Source organism: Capra hircus, chromosome 2, assembly GCF_001704415.2.
Source record: "Capra hircus breed San Clemente chromosome 2, ASM170441v1, whole genome shotgun sequence".
NCBI classification, from domain to species: Eukaryota; Metazoa; Chordata; class Mammalia; order Artiodactyla; family Bovidae; genus Capra; species Capra hircus.
Window position 1 is genome coordinate 38,028,853 of NC_030809.1, and position 18,144 is coordinate 38,046,996.

At 39.1% G+C, this 18,144-nt stretch overlaps 2 protein-coding genes across 11 annotated transcripts in view; one reads left to right on the plus strand and one right to left on the minus strand.

The window, feature by feature from the left end:
* Positions 1 to 3,692, plus strand: part of KANSL1L (KAT8 regulatory NSL complex subunit 1 like) — a 134,294-nt gene extending 130,602 nt beyond the window's left edge. For all 6 annotated transcript variants that reach the window (XM_018059961.1, XM_018059974.1, XM_018059975.1 and 3 more), the window contains exons 14-15: positions 316 to 484; positions 1,561 to 3,692. In XM_018059961.1, coding sequence (XP_017915450.1) covers positions 316 to 484; positions 1,561 to 1,791 — 400 coding nt within the window. In that variant the 3' untranslated portion in view covers positions 1,792 to 3,692. The remainder of the gene's footprint in view (positions 1 to 315; positions 485 to 1,560) is intronic.
* The window catches only part of RPE (ribulose-5-phosphate-3-epimerase), a 29,971-nt gene that overhangs the window by 3,204 nt on the left and 8,623 nt on the right, over positions 1 to 18,144 (minus strand). For 3 of the 5 annotated variants that reach the window (XM_013971562.2, XM_013971570.2, XM_013971565.2), the window contains 5 exons: positions 16,503 to 16,582; positions 10,119 to 10,258; positions 9,621 to 9,755; positions 8,968 to 9,054; positions 4,621 to 5,025 (listed from right to left, as the gene is read on the minus strand). In XM_013971562.2, coding sequence (XP_013827016.1) covers positions 4,903 to 5,025; positions 8,968 to 9,054; positions 9,621 to 9,755; positions 10,119 to 10,258; positions 16,503 to 16,582 — 565 coding nt within the window. In that variant the 3' untranslated portion in view covers positions 4,621 to 4,902. Of the gene's footprint in view, positions 1 to 2,395; positions 5,026 to 8,967; positions 9,055 to 9,620; positions 9,756 to 10,118; positions 10,259 to 16,502; positions 16,583 to 18,144 lie in introns of those variants that run through there. The other 2 variants (XM_005676461.3, XM_005676462.3) reach the window with 2 other exon arrangements.

Genomic DNA, 18,144 nt, shown 5'->3' on the forward strand with positions numbered 1-18,144 from the left:
GATGACATTACAATAATCATAGATACTCTGGGAACTCGGACTGTAAGAGTCAAGTTAACTATCTTTTCCTGTTTTCTGGAAAACAAACAAAAAATACCCCCAAACAAAATTACTTATAATGATTTGGCAAAAGATTCCCTGAAGTGCCTTTTAAATAAAAGCCTTTGAGATGTGAGGATAACATGGGGAAAATCAGCAGATGAATTTTTAAAAATCTTTTGGGCAAAACTGTTTAAAGAAAAGTTACCAAGTTAAATGGACTTATGAACTACACATCAGGTTGTTTATAAAATGTTTTCTTGATTTTCTTGCTAGAGCTTACACTAAAAACGCTGAAGGACAAGACCTACTTTTGAAAGATTGCCCTTACGATTTCAGTGGTGGGCAGCACTGTGCGGTGGGGAGTCCTGCTGAGCCTCCTGCAGAGAGCCAGGCTCCCAGTGCACACGGCTCACCTTCACTGAGTCAGACTCAAGAGACCAAGGTGAGAGTATTCTATGTAACTGTTAAAACTTCCTTGACTTTCAAAAACTTGTTTATAGAATTGCTTGCTGCTGACAAAGGATTCATCATTACGTAACACATTCAGTGCAACAGTCCAGTACAGAATGCTGGGTGTAGGAACCAGAGGATCCATATTCCAGCATTCAAGTTCCATCACTAACTACAGATACTTCCCCCTTTTATGTAACACAACGTATATGTGTGTGCTCAGTCACGTCTGACTCTTAGCGACCCCACGGACTATCGCCCCACCAGGCTGCTCTGTCCATGAGATTCTCCAGGCAAGAATACTGGAGTGGGTTGCCATTCCCTTCTCTAGGGGATCTTCCCTACCCAGGGATCGAACCTGTGTCTCCTGCGTTGCAGGCAGATTCTTTACTGCTTGAGTCATCGGGGAAGCCCTTTTATGTAACATGCCAAAACCTAATTCCACCTATTCACTTATGTGTTAGAAACAGGGAATTCTATCAGAGTTTCATTACAAACCTAATTGGATTAAATAGAATGTTACCTGGCACATAGAAATGTTATTTCTCTTCCCCTTAGAAAAGATTTTGTCTCCCCATTTGTCCAGTTTTAACCTCAATAGGAGTGCTTTCTACACTGCATCTATAACGTTCTTGTACTGTTTAGTAGTATTGGAAAATAATATTTAGAATCAAGAGAGTAGAGATAATAGAAGTTAAGAGGCAAGTCATAGAAAGCTCAGAGAAAGAAAAGTTAATAGGTGTCTATAATAATGATGGGATGAAAATGGAGATACTGAATTAGACGACCCAAACACATTTAAGGGAATTTCCCCAACATGCACCTAGGCTTTAAATGAAGACCACTACTCCCTAATAGCACCATTTCCCTCTTCTTGGAAGAAGTAAAGTGAAAAAATAATTCCCAAAGGTCCCTATTAAATCCTCAGTATATCCCACTTTAAGTTGCTAGATACTTAGGACCAAATAAGAATTTGTACTGACCAATGGTTATTACAAAATTGACATCTACAGATTATCTGAGATATGAACTTAAATTAGTTGAAACTGAAAATGTTTTCTCTTTCAGTCTTTGTGGTGGGAGCGACGGGCTTTTCCACTGAAGGATGAAGACACAGAAGCTTTATTATGCCAAGATGAAAAAAATGATCAGGTTGAAAGATCAAGCCCAGCTTGCCACAGTGAAGTCTTCTGCACCAGTGCACCAGAGAATGGCCACCATCCAAAAAGGCAGGCAGATGGAATGGAAGAGTACAGAACCCTTGGTCTAGGACTTACTCATGTTAAAAAAAATAGGTGACAGGGAACAAGTGAAGAAAACTGTGTAAATGAATGGGAAAACAGGAGAAAAAAGCAAGCCCTGTGGTCCTGCCCCTCTCCACAGTCTCAGTTCCAGAATAAGGGCATACAGTGCACGTTAACCTTTTATGCTGTTTATGAAACAGGCAAGTTAGTTTCATTTTCCTTCCTGAAACCAGAAGTAACTAGCTTTTCACTGACCAACAAGTGCTAGTCATTTGTGTTTGATGCAAATCACAAGTACCAGAAAATTAACTGCTGTAATTTGCTGTCAAATCACATTACTGGGTAAATAATTTTTAAACCACTTATACCCACACACACACACACACACACACCCCTGTGTATCAAATGACAGCTCCTTTTTTTTTCTATACAAATGGTTAAATTGCCTCAGAAATAAGAATATAAAAATATGTGTGTATAGAGAATACATGCATACATATACACACATCTAAGTAGTTTTAAAAAGCACCGGCAATGACCACTCCACTTGAAAAATGCATGTATGAATTATCCCATGAAATATCAGCTGCACTATAAAGAAAGCACAGGTTTCCAATGATATTGGACATCTAAAAACATCCCTTCCTAGTAGTCCAGACTTTAAAAGACATATTTAATAGAAGTTATTTATGAAAATTTCTATACCAGGTAACATAATACTTTATTTGAAATCACTGATAATCTGTCTGTTGGGTTAAACACAGGTTATTTTCTATTCACTCCTGACAGAATAAGAAAAGCAATGGTGAGTTAAATATTAGTGTATTTTAAAACTAACACAACTTTTAAGATTTGAGCTTTATGTATCTCATAAACATCCCACTTAAAATGAGTAACAAACAGGAAATTCCCATTCCTATATTATTGTACTTCAGTTCATCTGGTCACTCCTTACCATTGCTTACTCTATTCAAACAGGCATCTATTCTTACTTGTATCCTAGAGAGAGAATTAAAATTCTTAAAAAGTTAATACTTCAGTATTGGATACTGGAGTGTATATAAAGTAAAATCTCTTGACACTATTACATTATTTTTTCCTATGTAAAAATTGAGGACAATTTATATGAATCACTTTTTCTCATGTAAAACAGGTTATTCAAGTTGTAGTACCCATATAATATAACTGACAATCCTAGCCATCTGGCCTAATCTGGGGGATCTGACAGTAAGTTTTTGTTAGAGACTGGAAATTATACTGGTCTCTTTAAAGAAAAAATTTCCAATTCAGTACTGACAAATTTTTGCTTGTAGTTTTACTGTACATTTTTTTAAAAAACAAAAGCCAGAAAAACCCAAGTTGTCCAGGCAAATAAACTCAATTTTTTTTGGTCATGTCTGATATTATAATCCTCTATGTAAGTTTTTTAATTAAAAAGTTATTTCTATATGCCTTGTGTTGGCTGTGTCTATTTCTATATGCCTTGTCGTCTATCTGTGTGGCAAAGCCTTTCCTAAGCCAAAATAAACAGTAAGAAATAAAATTTTACCTTGAAAACACAGAAGAAACCAAGGAAGCTCTATGCCATGCTTAAAAGTGTTAACGTTCCTATTTTCCAAACCTTATTTCTCAAAACTCATAGTAGCCTGAAAAAGTTTAATGACATTGGTCTTGTTATTTCTTACCATGTGCATTTCATAGCAAGAGTATTTACAAGAATGAAGTAGGTAATACATATCTACTGTCAAAGTGTAATTTGGGACACAACAGTAAATAGTGTATGGATTAACTCTGTACTTTGTCATATATTAGCCTACTTGGTCTTTCTTGGATTAATAAAATATATATCCTTGGAGTCAAAAGTCATTAGTTGCAGAATATTCTTAGCAATTGGTTTTTCTAGTTTAAAGTTAGACTGGAAATAAGACAATTAAGCTTCCTTTGCTTAATCCACCTCTTAAGCGCTCCATCTATAAAAAAAAAAGTACAGAGCAGAAATCCTATGCTTTCCTGGATTCTTTCCATCGTAGCAGCCTGTTGATGAGTTTCAGTATCTTCATTTTTTTTTTAATGGGGACAAACACACCTGTTTTACCATTCATAGGACTTGACTGTAGGTTTCATGAGATTTTATCAACGTACTTTATAAGCTACAAAACAAATTTATCTAATAGCTACTTTGCCTTGGCATGTTCAATTCCACACCCTTATGATTCTAGGAATAGTGGAAGTTTACATATATAATAATCTTTCAATCCTCAACACAATACCACACTCTCATAATTACATTCAATGTATAAATCAGTTAGTAGAAGCTCAAAGAGGCTGGCTGATTTGGTTTGCTAAGATCAAACAAACAGAAGGGTCAGGATTCAACTTAATATTACTTCTAAATAGAGGCCTTTTTTCTTTTTTTAGCATAGAGCTAGCAAAACATTTTATGTCCTTAGGAATAGTGTGTATAATTAAGAAAAAGTGGAAAGGGGGTGGCAGTGGGGGGCGGCGAGAGATCACTGAATAATCTGTCCTTCTAGGACAGCTAACAAAATACCCTGATAAAACTTGTGCTCATATTTTAGAACAACTTGAAAATCCCTGGGCTTCATAATATACTTTTTTAAAAAATATATCAAATATAAGGTGCAAAGTAAAAAAAAAAATGTTTTTGAAGCTAGGAGAATAAGTATGCCACTCCTAATCAGCTGCAAACTTAGCACACACACAAATCAAAAATGACACGGAACAGGAAAAACTGAAGAACTGCCTTTGCTTTCAGAAAACAGTAAAGAAACCAAAGAAAATTCTTTTTAGAAATTCAGAAGAAAATTTTTTTTCATAGTAGCTAACATGCCTTCCTTAGGCATTAAGACACTTTTCTGCTTGTAACCTTAATACAGCCATATTTTTACTTTTCATAAAAATCAAGTCTCCCAGTAAAAATGGTATTTTATCACACTAATCTTTCAATTCCATCACTAAAAATGTAGTTATACACACCAATTTCTAACCTCTTGGAACATTCTGCATAATGGATTTTAGTCACTGGACAGAGTAATTGCTCAGAAAAGCAGCACTGCCTCAACTGTGGTATGATTTGGTAATCAATATTCTTGTTTCCAGTAAAAAGGAGATCTCCTAAGCAGAAACACCGGGTTCCTTGCTGTTTTCATCGATCAAGAGAACGTTTCTGAGCAGCTTCTGAGCAAACGTTTCTTAACAGGTTGATCACAGATCTGGGGTCTTCACTCCTCATAATGGCACTGCCAGACACAATCATGTTAGCTCCTGCCTGAAAGAAGTAAACACTTTAGGTTATGCCTCAAAGGAAGATGTGGTAAAACCTAAAACAGAACTCCCAGACTAGAGCTTCTACCCTTATACCTAGCAGTCAGCACTTTAACTATATAAAAGCCACTTCAAGATGAACATACTTAAGCAGCTAGTTCAATGAAGAAAGAAGCTGAAATGCTTAAAAGAGGATGTGAAATCATTTTTAAACGTGTAAGAAACATTGACTTTTTGGTAACCCCTAACCCTCTTCTAAATAAACTATAGTGCATCTCTGCTAATACTTAGATAAGGTTTTACCTAAAACCTTTAAACTTCACCTCTATTAAAGTTTTCCCCTTATGTACCAATGCCTCCTCAGCTACTAAAAAAAAAAAAAAAATCAATCTTTTCATCTTTGAACTATGTAGAGGAATTTGCAGACAGTCTAAAAGGACAAGTACTGTTAAAATGTGAGATAATCCATAAAATACGGCAACACCACATTTAAATATCTTCTCATTTTGATGCCAGTAGACATGGAACATATGCTTATGTATGCTTCTCTGCATTCCAGAATGGTTTTGAGGTGGCTTAAACAAGATTTTCAAGATGTTTCTCAATAGGAAATCAAAGAGTAAAACTGAGTAAAAACTTATAAAAATGAGTTCAAGTTTATCTGAGATTTGACTCAGGGAGGAAAATCCAATCTGTTATATGATTCAGAGCTAAAAGAAGGGGGACCATTGAGAGAACCGCTGAAGCTGAGAAAAATCTATCCAATGAGAGATACACTGCTGTGCTACGATACAGTGCATTGTCCAACAATGTTCCTCATAAAAAGGAAATAAATATTAGTTTTCTAGCGTTCAGTTCAGTTCAGTTCAGTTCAGTCGCTCAGTCATGTCCAACTCTTTGCAACCCCATGAATCGCAGCACGCCAGGCCTCCCTGTCCATCACCATCTCCCAGAGTTCACTCAGACTCACGTCCATCGAGTCCGTCATGCCATCCAGCCATCTCATCCTCGGTCGTCCCCTTCCTCCTGCCCCCAATCTCTCCCAGCATCAGTCTTTTCCAATGAGTCAACTCTTCGCATGAGGTGGCCAAAGTACTGGAGTTTCAGCTTTAGCATCATTCCTTCCAAAGAAATCCCAGGGTTGATCTCCTTCAGAATGGACTGGTTGGATCTCCTTGCAGTCCAAGGGACTCTCAAGAGTCTTCTCCAACACCACACTTCAAAAGCATCAATTCTTTGGTGCTCAGCCTTCTTCACAGTCCAACTCTCACATCCATACATGACCACTGGAAAAACCATAGCCTTGATTAGACGGACCTTAGTCGGCAAAGTAATGTCTCTGCTTTTGAATATACTATCTAGATTGGTCATAACTTTTCTTCCAAGGAGTAAGCGTCTTTTAATTTCATGGCTGCAGTCACCATCTGATTTTGGAGCCCAAAAAAATAAAGTCTGACACTGTTTCTACTGTTCCCCCATCTATTTCCCATGAAGTGATGGGACCAGATGCCATGATATTCGTTTTCTGAATGTTGAGCTTTAAGCCAACTTCTTCACTCTTCTCTTTCACTTTCATCAAGAGGCTTTTCAGTTCCTCTTCACTTTCTGCCATAAGGGTGGTGTCATCTGCATATCTGAGGTTACTGATATTTCTCCCAGCAATCTTGATTCCAGCTTGTGTTTCTTTCAGTCCAGTGTTTCTCATGATGTACTCTGCATAGAAGTTAAATAAGCAGGGTGACGATATACAGCCTTGACGTACTTCTTTTCCTATTTGGAACCAGTCTGTTGTTCCATGTCCAGTTCTAACTGTTGCTTCCTGACCTGCATACAGATTTCTTAAGAGGCAGGTCAGGTGGTCTGGTATTCCCATCTCTTTCAGAATTTTCCACAGTTGATTGTGATCCACACAGTCAAAGGCTTTGGCATAGTCAATAAAGCAGAAATAGATGTTTTTCTGGAACTCTCTTGCTTTTTCCATGATCCAGCGGATGCTGGCAATTTGATCTCTGGTTCCTCTGCCTTTTCTAAAACCAGCTTGAACATCAGGGAGTTCACGGTTCACATATTGCTGAAGCCTGGCTTGGAGAATTTTGAGCATTACTTTACTAGCATGTGAGATGAGTGCAATTGTGCGGTAGTTTGAGCATTCTTTGGCATTGCCTTTCTTTGGGATTGGAATGAAAACTGACCTTTTCCAGTCCTGTGGCCACTGCTGAGTTTTCCAAACTTGCTGGCATATTGAGTGCAGCACTTTCACAGCATCATCTTCCAGGATTTGAAATAGCTCAACTGGCATTCCATCACCTCCACTAGCTCTGTTCGTAGAGATGCTTTCTAAGGCCCACTTGACTTCACATTCCAAGATGTCTGGCTCTAGATTACCGATCACATCCTCATGATTATCTGGGTCGTGAAGATCTTTTTTGTACAGTTCTTCCGTGTATTCTTGCCACCTCTTCTTAAGATCTTCTGCTTCTGTTAGGTCCAGACCATTTCTGTCCTTTATTGAGCCCATTTTTGCATGAAATGTGCCCTTGGTATCTCTAATTTTCTTGAAGAGATCTCTGGTCTTTCCCATTCTGTTGTTTTCCTCTATTTCTTTGCCTGATCGCTGAAGAAGGCTTTCTTATCTCTTCTTGCTATTCTTTGGAACTCTGCATTCAGATGCTTATATCTTTCCTTTTCTCCTTTGCTTTCTGCCTCTCTTCTTTTTACAGCTATTTGTAAGGCCTCCCCAGACAGCCATTTTGCTTTTTTGCATTTCTTTTCCATGGGGATGGTCTTGATCTCTGTCTCCTGTACAATGTCACGAACCTCAGTCTATAGTTCATCAGGCACTCTATCTATCAGATCTAGACCCTTAAATCTATTTCTCACTTCCACTGTATAATCATAAGGGATTTGATTTAGGTCATACCTGAATGGTCTAGCAGTTTTCCCTACTTTCTTCAATTTGAGTCTGAATTTGGCAATAAGTAGTTCATGATCTGAGCCACAGTCAGCTCCTGGTCTTGTTTTTGTTGACTGTATAGAGCTTCTCCATCTTTGGCTGCAGAGAATATAATCAATCTGATTTCGGTGTTGACCATCTGGTGATATCCATGTGTAGAGTCTTCTCTTGTGTTGTTGGAAGAGGGTGTTTGCTATGACCAGTGCATTTTCTTGGCAAAACTCTTATTAGTCTTTGCCCTGCTTCATTCCGCATTCCAAGGCCAAATTTGCCTGTTACTCCAGGTGTTTCTTGACTTCCTACTTTTGCATTCCAGTCCCCTATAATGAAAAGGACATCTTTTTTGGGTGTTAGTTCTAAAAGATCTTGTAGGTCTTCATAAAACCGTTCAACTTCAGTTTCTTCAGCATTACTGGTTGGGGCATAGACTTGGATAACTGTGATATTGAATGGTTTGCCTTGGAGACGAACAGAGATCATATGTCTCAATGCAAGCAGAAACAGTATTAATGACAAAGCACAGATCAGTAAAAATGAATTCTACAGGGGTCAAAAGATATATGCTCACTGTCTGTCTGTCCAGTGTCATCTTCATACTGATCACAGTCAAGCTTTTGATAAGTATCAAGCAGAAAAGTGTGTGACATTTACACAAAACACTGGAAGCAAAAATAGGAAGCAAAAAAAAAAAACCCACACACAAAATAGGAAGATTCCCTATTTTGGAAAACTGTCTCAAAGGCCCTGGAACATCTCAATGATATTACACAGGCTGGCAGTCAGCACATTCCTCTTTCAAAGAATTTTTTCATCATTACTGAGATAGCTAGGACTTACTATTTACTTTCCTAGTTTTACATTTAAACAAACAAATACTTTTCCAAGAAAGACTATTTAGGAAGTGTAGGGGAAATCTCTTTGGTAGACAAGATCTGTCCTGGCATTACATTTGATAGGAAATTGGTCCAGGTTGCCGTCAAGGAGCAGTCTCACCTCTGCGCATTTATGGATAGTGTCAGGACCTACTCCACCATCCACCTCAATGTCCAAAGATGGGAACTGGGTCCTCAACCAATGAACCTAGATATACACAAGGAAATAAATGACTCCTTAGTGGACAGGTAGAGGGAAAGCACACTAAACAAAAAATGAAATGGCCACTAAAATATGACTCCAGATGTCTCACAGAGTAACTTTATATCAATAAAAGTTATGACTGGGGAAAGCCATCTTAATATACCGAAACAAACTTTCATAAAAGCAAGTTTTGTTCTGTTTGGCAAATCGCATGGAATTTGTCATGGACTTGCCAAAAATATAGTTCACAGAAACAAGGCAAAGATAAAACCCTCAATATTCAATGAAAATTCCATCTAAAGGTTACAGTTTCCAGAACAGTTTCCAATGGTTTTGCAAACAAAAACTCAACACTAACACGTGGTATCTCTTCTGATCTCCAAACCTAAATTTCTTTGGGCATCTCTCATCCCATATTCCAATGATATGTAGGCACCCCCATTTCCCTGCCTTCAGAGTAAGGCATAAACATACAAGCAGCCCAAACATACAAGCAGCCCAATACATGCTTACTGAATAAATATACACAATAAAAAACCTTACTCCAGAACCAAATACTTTTTTTTTACCTTTGGCATCATATCGTCCATGAATTTCTGCCCTCCAAACCCAGGTTCCACTGTCATAACCAAGGCCATATCTATTTGATTAGCCCATGGTGCCAAATACTCAACTGAAGTTCCTGGTTTGATAGCAAGGCCAACCTGTAACAAACAAATTTGTTACATCACACCAATAACTATTTCCATATTACATTACTGTGGTTTATCAGGCCCAGTAGGAAGCTCTATTCTTAAAAGAATGGAATACATACATAAATTGTTCAGCTGTAAATTGTTTTTTAAGTCAACATGGATATCACAAGTAAATGTTTCTAAAAGGCAGCAATTTCTAGAAAACATTAGTAGAATGTATTATCTGACAAACATGTTTAAATCTAGCTTCAATGCTGAAGAACAGTTGTCTACGTCTGGTCTTCTTCACCTATCATTTTGGGTCTTCCACCAAACTTTCCCAACTCTGAGAATGAATAGTATAAAACATTACCCTCACTGCTAAGCTCTTACCTTCATTCCATTCTCCCGAATGTCTTTGATCAAAGCTCCTGGGTTGTCAGTAGCCTCGAGATGAAAGGTATATTGATTGGCTCCTGCTACAGCCATTGGCTTTACCCACTGTTCTGGCCTGGACACCATCATGTGCATGTCTGGAAAGAAAAGACATATCCCCTAACTATTACTAAAAGGAAAACAGCTGCTCATATTATTGAAGTCAATCTGTAGTTTTTGCTATTTCAGATATGGACTCTTCTGGCATCATGATAATTGTTAAATAAAAGTTTCGGCATAGATAGCTTCCTTGCATCTTTAAGATAAGGTTTTGGTTAAACACATTTATAAAAAAAATCCAACCTTTTTCCCCAAAAAGCCTACAGCACTATTTATGAGAAGTAGTAACTAGGAATCAGGAAACCTAAGTTCAGGTTCAGGAAATATCATTGTAGAAAACTTAGATTACATTCTTAGGGAGACAAATAAAGGAGTAAATACAAATAAAGTTGGTAGTAAACAAAGCCAGTGTTGCTGGAGTCAGGGCGGGGCGGGGGCAGCACTGAGGAGGGAGGATGAGGTAAGAGAAACACTGGATAAAACTACAGAACTCTGTAGACCGTCAGGTTTTATTTTGAATGACACAGAACAAATACTGCAGTACTTAGATCTAACTTTGAAGATCAAGGCAATAAACCTAGTGACTGCAGATGGTGAGCAGTGGTGGGGATTCCGGATATCTTCTGAAGGCAGGGCCAAGAGGGGCTGCTGTGGCTCAGATGTGCGCAGAGAGACAAGAGTCAGATGGTGCAAGGATGTGGGCCTAAGGAGCTAGAACAGAACTGTCATCACTAAGAGGCAGACAAATGCAAAAGGAGGAACAGACTCAGAGGAAAGATCATGTTAACCAGAAGCAGCCTGCCACGTGTCCTTAAATCTAAAGCTCAAATCATATGAAAATGTTTGGGAAGAAATGAGAGTGGCCTTCTTAAACATCTCGACTTAAAACATAATATTAATAGCATTCCACGGGAAAGAGAGGGCAGCTTAAAAGAAGTGAAAGCAAGAAATGATGCAGGCAAGAAGAAAACAGTAAACTCTCCTGTGCCAGACAGACAGTAATGAGCAGAGTTTTGAGCTTTTTGCTTCGTAACAGAGAGCACATTTCTGATCCAGCAAAGCTATGTTAAAGAAAAAAAAAATCGAATATTCCAGAACTCAGTAGCAAAGATTTATAAAATGCAACAAGGCTTTGAAAAAAGTCAGGAAAACAGAGTATAGAGCCTGATTAACAAGTCAAGGCTAACATTTATATTTCTAAACTAAGAAAAGTAACAAAAATAGAACATGTTTCAATAGGCAAAACTTTGTTTTCAGAAGATAAACTCAATTTGGTGTGTTTTTCCTTCATATCATAAACAAGAAAAATTCAATCTTATTCAAGTTTATTCATTCCTAAGTTACCAGACTAGACAGCTAAGTCATCCCTACTCAATCTCCAGTGTGCAGTCACCACCAGCAACCGTCACTGGGCATTCTCTGGTGTTCAGAGAATCAATGACTCAGCGACTCTGCCTGTAATCACAACACAGGTCTCAAATGTTCTACTGTCAGACTCCTTCTGCACTCTTAAAAATTACTGAAGACTCCTCCAGTCCAATACTGATGATGTGGGTTATATTTATCAATATTTAATGTATTAGAGAGGCAAACTAAAAAAAAAACTTTTAGTGTCTATTTGTGTGTGCGCTAAGTCACTTCAGCCGTGTGCGACGCTTTGCAACCCATGGACCGTAGCCTTTCAGGCTTTTCTCCAGGCAAGAATACTGGAGTGGGATTCTCCAGGCAAGAACACTGGAGTGGGTTACCATGTCCTTCTCCAGATGATCTTCCCTGACTCAGGGATCAAAGGTGGGCTCCCGCACTGCAGCCAGATTCTTCACCATGTGAAATAAGAGGGAAGCTTTTGTGTCTACTTCAGTCAGTCATAAAAAAGTAATGATGCTATAAATCCATTACATGTTAATGTAACAGTTGCATTATTTTACATTTTGGCAAGTAGGTAGTGCCTGGCTTGGAGAAGGCAATGGCACCCCACTCTAGTACTCTTGCCTGGAAAATCCCATGGATGGAGGAGCCTGGTAGGCTGCAGTCCATGGGGTCGCTAAGAGTCGGACACGACTGAGCAACTTCACTTTCACTTTTCACTTTGATGCATTGGAGAAGGAAATGGCAACCCACTCCAGTGCTCTTGCCTGGAGAATCCCAGGGACAGGGGAGCCTGCTGGGCTGCCGTCTATGGGATCGCACAGAGTCGGACACGACTAAAGTGACTTAGCAGCAGCAGCAGTGCCTGGCTTAAGAGAATACACACCTGTATTCTCACATCTGCTCTGCATTCTATCTGTTGTTTTATAGTAGGGGAAAAAAAAAATGCACAGAAAAGGGAGGCGTCCCTACACACACAGCCTTTTCACTCAAGTATGGATAGTCTACCATTTCTACCCCAAAAGTCAACAAGCAGTACGAAAGATTACTGGCAGTGTGGAATCTATAAATCCTGTCAGTGACCTTTCCATACTTTGTTAATGCTAAAACTCGTTAGCCTGTATTTTGAACAGCTCTTTTAAGTACTATTGGTTCACTGAGTTACACAGATCTTCCAAACAGTGACACATTTCTTTATATACTATCCAAAACCCACGTTGTCAATGTCACTACAGATCTTATCAAAAAAGCTGTAAGCATTGGGAAGCTTTCAAGCTCAAAGCAGCAAATATAAGTTTTCCAAAATTTCAATTTTCACTTGCAAATTCTAACTTTTGTCAGTGGCAACGAAAACTGATGAGCTGCTTTCTTTGAAGTGACAGGTTCACATAGTTAATTTTAAAGACAATATCAGGAAAATATCTAAGTCTGATAACCACAGTTCATTGTCAGTTATTCTTTTAATGGAAAATGGTGTTTGTGAAAAAACCAGCACTTGCAGTCTACAGCTCGAGACAATGAAATGAGTGGTTTTCCTCAAGGAAATGATCACCCTCCAGGATTCAACAGAAGGGCTTTGTACGTATTACCTTCCCACTTCGTTACACAAAATACTAAAGAGACGCATGCTCAAGAATCAAGATTTACTAAATCCATCACCTGTTCCAATTCTTCAAGGATACTATGAAGGCATGGTGTGTAAGAACATCACAATACCTGTAGTAACCTGCTCAGTATTACCTGTTCAGTAAAACCGCCTTATCTCTGGCTAGGGCATCAGCAGACTCATTCACCACTGCTTTTGCACCATCGGTACAAATAATGCAAATAATATCAGTACAATTTACAAATCGAACTACAAATAGTTTTGGCATCATGCTGCTGCTGCTGCTAAGTTGCTTCAGTTGCATCTGTCTGAAAAAGACTCCTACAGGTCCTCACACCATACTTAAAGACCACTGATTTAGATAAAAGCAAAAATGACTTTTCCCTACCACTTTACATCTTAAGACAGTAAATTCTACTCAATATTAGGACTGAATTGTTAAAAGCTTTAGCAGTTATACATACAGCTTGTGATCTAACTCCTAAGATATATAATGTACCAATTAACCAACAACCAGTATCCAAGAATTACACAAACAACATATTAGATAAAAATCAAAGGTCACAAACACTAAAGCATATGAAATCCATTCATCTTTACTTGAGATTGTCTTCTGGTAAGACTGATTAGCAAGTTTATCAGCAAACAACAAACTAAAAGCAGGGATGAAAAAACAGATTGTGGGGGGTGGGGGTGGCAGCTGAGTTGGTCAGAGAAGGGGCACAGAGAGGGGGAGTCAAAGAGCAGTGAGAAGTAACAGTTGGGAGACCAACTAAAAGGAAGGGAAAAAGACAAAATATACATATTTTAAATCCACACAAAGCCAGAATGGTGGATTCTGTGGCCATTGTACAAGGCGTGAGAGGGCAAAGAACACTTTCATCCAACTCCAATAGTTTTAAGGATAAATTTACCCTCGAAAAGTCAGCTTCCAAAACGTTAAAAAAAAAAAGTTCAGGTAATCAGAGGATTCTACTCCATTATTTAGAAATTTCAAAATGGTGAACATGTTGGTGGAACACTGTTTCCCTTGAGTCACATGAATTGATAGTTGGTGCCTTCCAAGTGGAACGGGCCTACAGAGGCTCTAACAGCCTCCTGCAAAGTCAGCAGTGTTCCACAACTGCACAGGAACAGAAGTCACACGTGGCTACTGAGAACTTGCAATGCAGTTAATGCCACTAAGAAACAATTTTTAATTTTAGCTGACTTAAATAGCTACATGAGGTCAGTGGTTACCATACTGAACAGAACAGCTAGAGCCCTTCATAAATGGTCCACAAGGTCAATAAAAAAATGTTTTACTAAAATTAAGTACTGAATTACATAAATACACATTATTTATAAAAGCTCACCAAATGTCTTCTGTACCAGAGATCTGGTACAATAGAGGCTCTGCTAACTTAGTTTAAAACATCAGCAGCAGTGACAAGGATATGTGGGCTAAATCTACATTCCACAAGAGTAACTTCTAGGTCACTATGTGATCTTAAAAAAGACCTTAATTCACATTATCTTACAACACTGAAGTGGAGCATACGCCGACCTATTCAGTTCAGTTCAGTCGCTCAGTTGTGTCTGACTCTTTGCGACCCCATGAATCACAACACACCAGGCCTCCCTGTCCATCACCAACTCCCAGAGTTCACTCAGACTCACATCCATCGAGTCCGTGATGTCATCCAGCAGTCTCATCCTCGGTCATCCCCTTCTCCTCCTGTCCCCAATCCCTCCCAGCATCAGAGTCTTTTCCAATGAGTCAACTCTTCGCATGAGGTGGCCAAAGTACTGGAGTTTCAGCTTTAGCATCATTCCTTCCAAAGAAATCCCAGGGTTGATCTCCTTTAGAATGGACTGGTTGGATCTCCTTGCAGTCCAAGGGACTCTCAAGAGTCTTCCCCAACACCACAGTTCAAAAGCATCAATTCTTCGGCTCTCAGCCTTCTTCACAGTCCAACTCTCACATCCACACGACCCCTGGGAAAACCATAGCCTTGATTAGACGGACCTTAGTCGGCAAAGTAATGTCTCTGCTTTTGAATATGCTATCTAGGTTGGTCATAACTTTTCTTCCAAGGAGTAAGCGTCTTTTAATTTCATGGCTGCAGTCACCATCTGCAGTGATCTTGGAGCCCAAAAAAATAAAGTCTGACACTGTTTCCACATCTATTTCCCATGAAGTGATGGGACCAGATGCCATGATCTTCGTTTTCTGAATGTTGAGCTTTAAGCCAACTTTTTCACTCTCCTCTTTCACTTTCATCAAGAGGCTTTTTAGTTCCTCTTCACTTTCTGCCATAAGGGTGGTGTCATCTGCATATCTGAGGATACTGATATTTCTCCCGGCAATCTTGATTCCAGCTTGTGTTTCTTCCAGCCCAGCGTTTCTTATGATGTACTCTGCATAGAAGTTAAATAAGCAGGGTGACAATATACAGGCTTGACATATTCCTTTTCCTATTTGGAACCAGTCTGTTGTTCCATGTCCAGTTCTAACTGTTGCTTCCTGACCTGCATACAGGTTTCTCAAGAGGCAGGTCAGGTGGTCTGGGATTCCCATCTCTTTCAGAATTTTCCACAGTTTATTGTGATCCACACAGTCAAAAGCTTCGGCATAGTCAATAAAGCAGATGTTTTTCTGGAACTCTCTTCCTTTTTCGATGATCCAGCGGATGTTGGCAATTTGATCTCTGGTTCCTCTGCCTTTCTAAAACCAGCTTGAACATCTGGAAGTTCATGGTTCACATATTGCTGAAGCCTGGCTTGGAGAATTTTGAGCATTACTTTACTAGCGTGGGAGACCTGTAGAAAGCTCCAATTTCAATGAATCAACTTCTCATCTAGACCATAAATCAACTGATTCCTAAGTTCATTTAACAATCACATTGAGCCTCAGCTGTGTGTCTATGCTATGCTCTGGGAAAACCACTGCAAACCAAGTGAATGAAATCCTGCCCTTAAGGAGTTTAGAGTCTGATAAAAGCAGATTGAAAGAAATTCTAAGAAAATCAACAAGGTAAAAAGGTTAATTTAGGACAGGGCTCTCTGAAGAAACAACAACAAAGTATCTGAGATGGAAAGATGAGGTAGCACTGATCAAGTGAACACAGTTTAGGCAAAGAGACTCTAGCCAAAGTGCCTAGGCCCCGAAGTGGGCAAGTTCAGCTTCTTACAGGAGGCCAATGAAGTCCCAGCACAGGGGGAGGGAAAAGGGTACACTGTGAAACTGGAAGTTGAGAAATCAACCAGCTACTTCCCCTTTCCTTGAGCAAGATACTCAGCTTCTGATGCCATAAACACCCACTTACCAAAGAAAGGGTCCTGGCCTAGCTGCTTTCGGAGGCTTTCTACCACAGGGTGACCAAAGGTGATGTTGGGAACAAAATGCCTACAAGACAAACAAAATCTTACTCTGAAAATGTTTTCAATTCAGTCTCTGTATTTTTCTCAAAATGTATCCTGATAGACAAAGAGGAGATTATCTGCGATTGCAATATTTTTCAATTTAACATTTAACATCAGTATCAGTATTAAACACTAAAAATACCCATAGAATTTCAGTTTTACAGAGCAGTAACTCATTGATATTCCAGTAAGTCATAATGTCACATAATTGACCAATTTAATGCTGTAATTCAAAATCCCTGACAGGAAGAAATGAAGGATGACAAAATCAAAACCCCAAAAGTTATATGACTTGCCCAAGTCACATACTAGTTAGGAAGTTCAAGACTCTGTTAAGGGTTTCTCAAATCTTAAGCCTATCACAAGTCACCTGTGGCTATCTCTAATCTACTTCTACCACAGGGCACAAAATGACAAGTTTATTTAAACTTTGTTAAAGATCATCAATAAAGAAACTTAAGGTATATTAATAACCACCACTTACTGAAGGTTTGTAACATACCAGATATTGTGCCTTATTTTATTTCATCTTCACAACAGCCCTCTGAAGTAAATGCTGTTATCATCTCCATTTAAGGAGCACAGGATATAACTTCCCTAAGTGACCCAGTTAATAACTCTTTGGGGCAGGTTTCAAATTAAGGCTTTCTGATATCAGACCCAAGGTAGTTAACCATTACCCTACCCCAGCTCTCTTGTTGTATCGCGAGCTCACGCCAACGTTTAGGCTGGGTGCGTCAGAGTACTATATTTTATTTTAAAAAATGTGAGTTTCTCTGCTCACCACAGAAAAGGTTACAATCTCACTGGTACCAAGAGATGGCTAATGACTCACCACAATTCATGACTGACTGCTACAGTATAGGTGTTGGCAGGAAGCCAGCTTAGCCAAGGACCACATTTCCCAACTCCCTTTAAAACCAGGTGGCCACGTGACTAATTCTCACAAAAGGGCTGTGAAATATGAACACAAGTGATGCGTGTCACTGCAGAGCCCGGGAGGTTGAGCATATTCCTGTTCTGCTCTCATTTTACCCTTCTGCCAGGACAGAGGCCCCTAAGGGCAGAGACGGGATGGAAGGGGACTCTGACGTCCCTGAATTTCTTCATGGAAGGATATTCACACCAAACTACTACATGAAGGAAAAATAAACTTTATAACGTTAAGCCACTGAAATCTAGGCTTTCTTTTGTTAAAGTAGTAGGCATTACCCTGAATGAGGCCTGTAAAGAAAAGCTAAAGTATGCAATATAAGGTAACTGTTCCAGAGGCAAGTAGAATAGCATTTTTTTTAAAGGGACAGAGCATGGGGTTCATGTCCATGGAATTCTTCAGGCAGGAATATTAGAGTGGGTTGCCATTTCCTTCTCCAGGGGACCTTTTCGACCCAGGGATCAAACCCAGGTTTCCCACATTACAGGCAGATTCTTTACCACCTAAGCCAGGAGGAAAGCCCCAGATCCCCATGGAATTACAGAATTAATGGAATTTGTAAAGATGGGGAAAGAAATGAACAAAGGTAAAGAAAACCAAGTTAAGCTCAA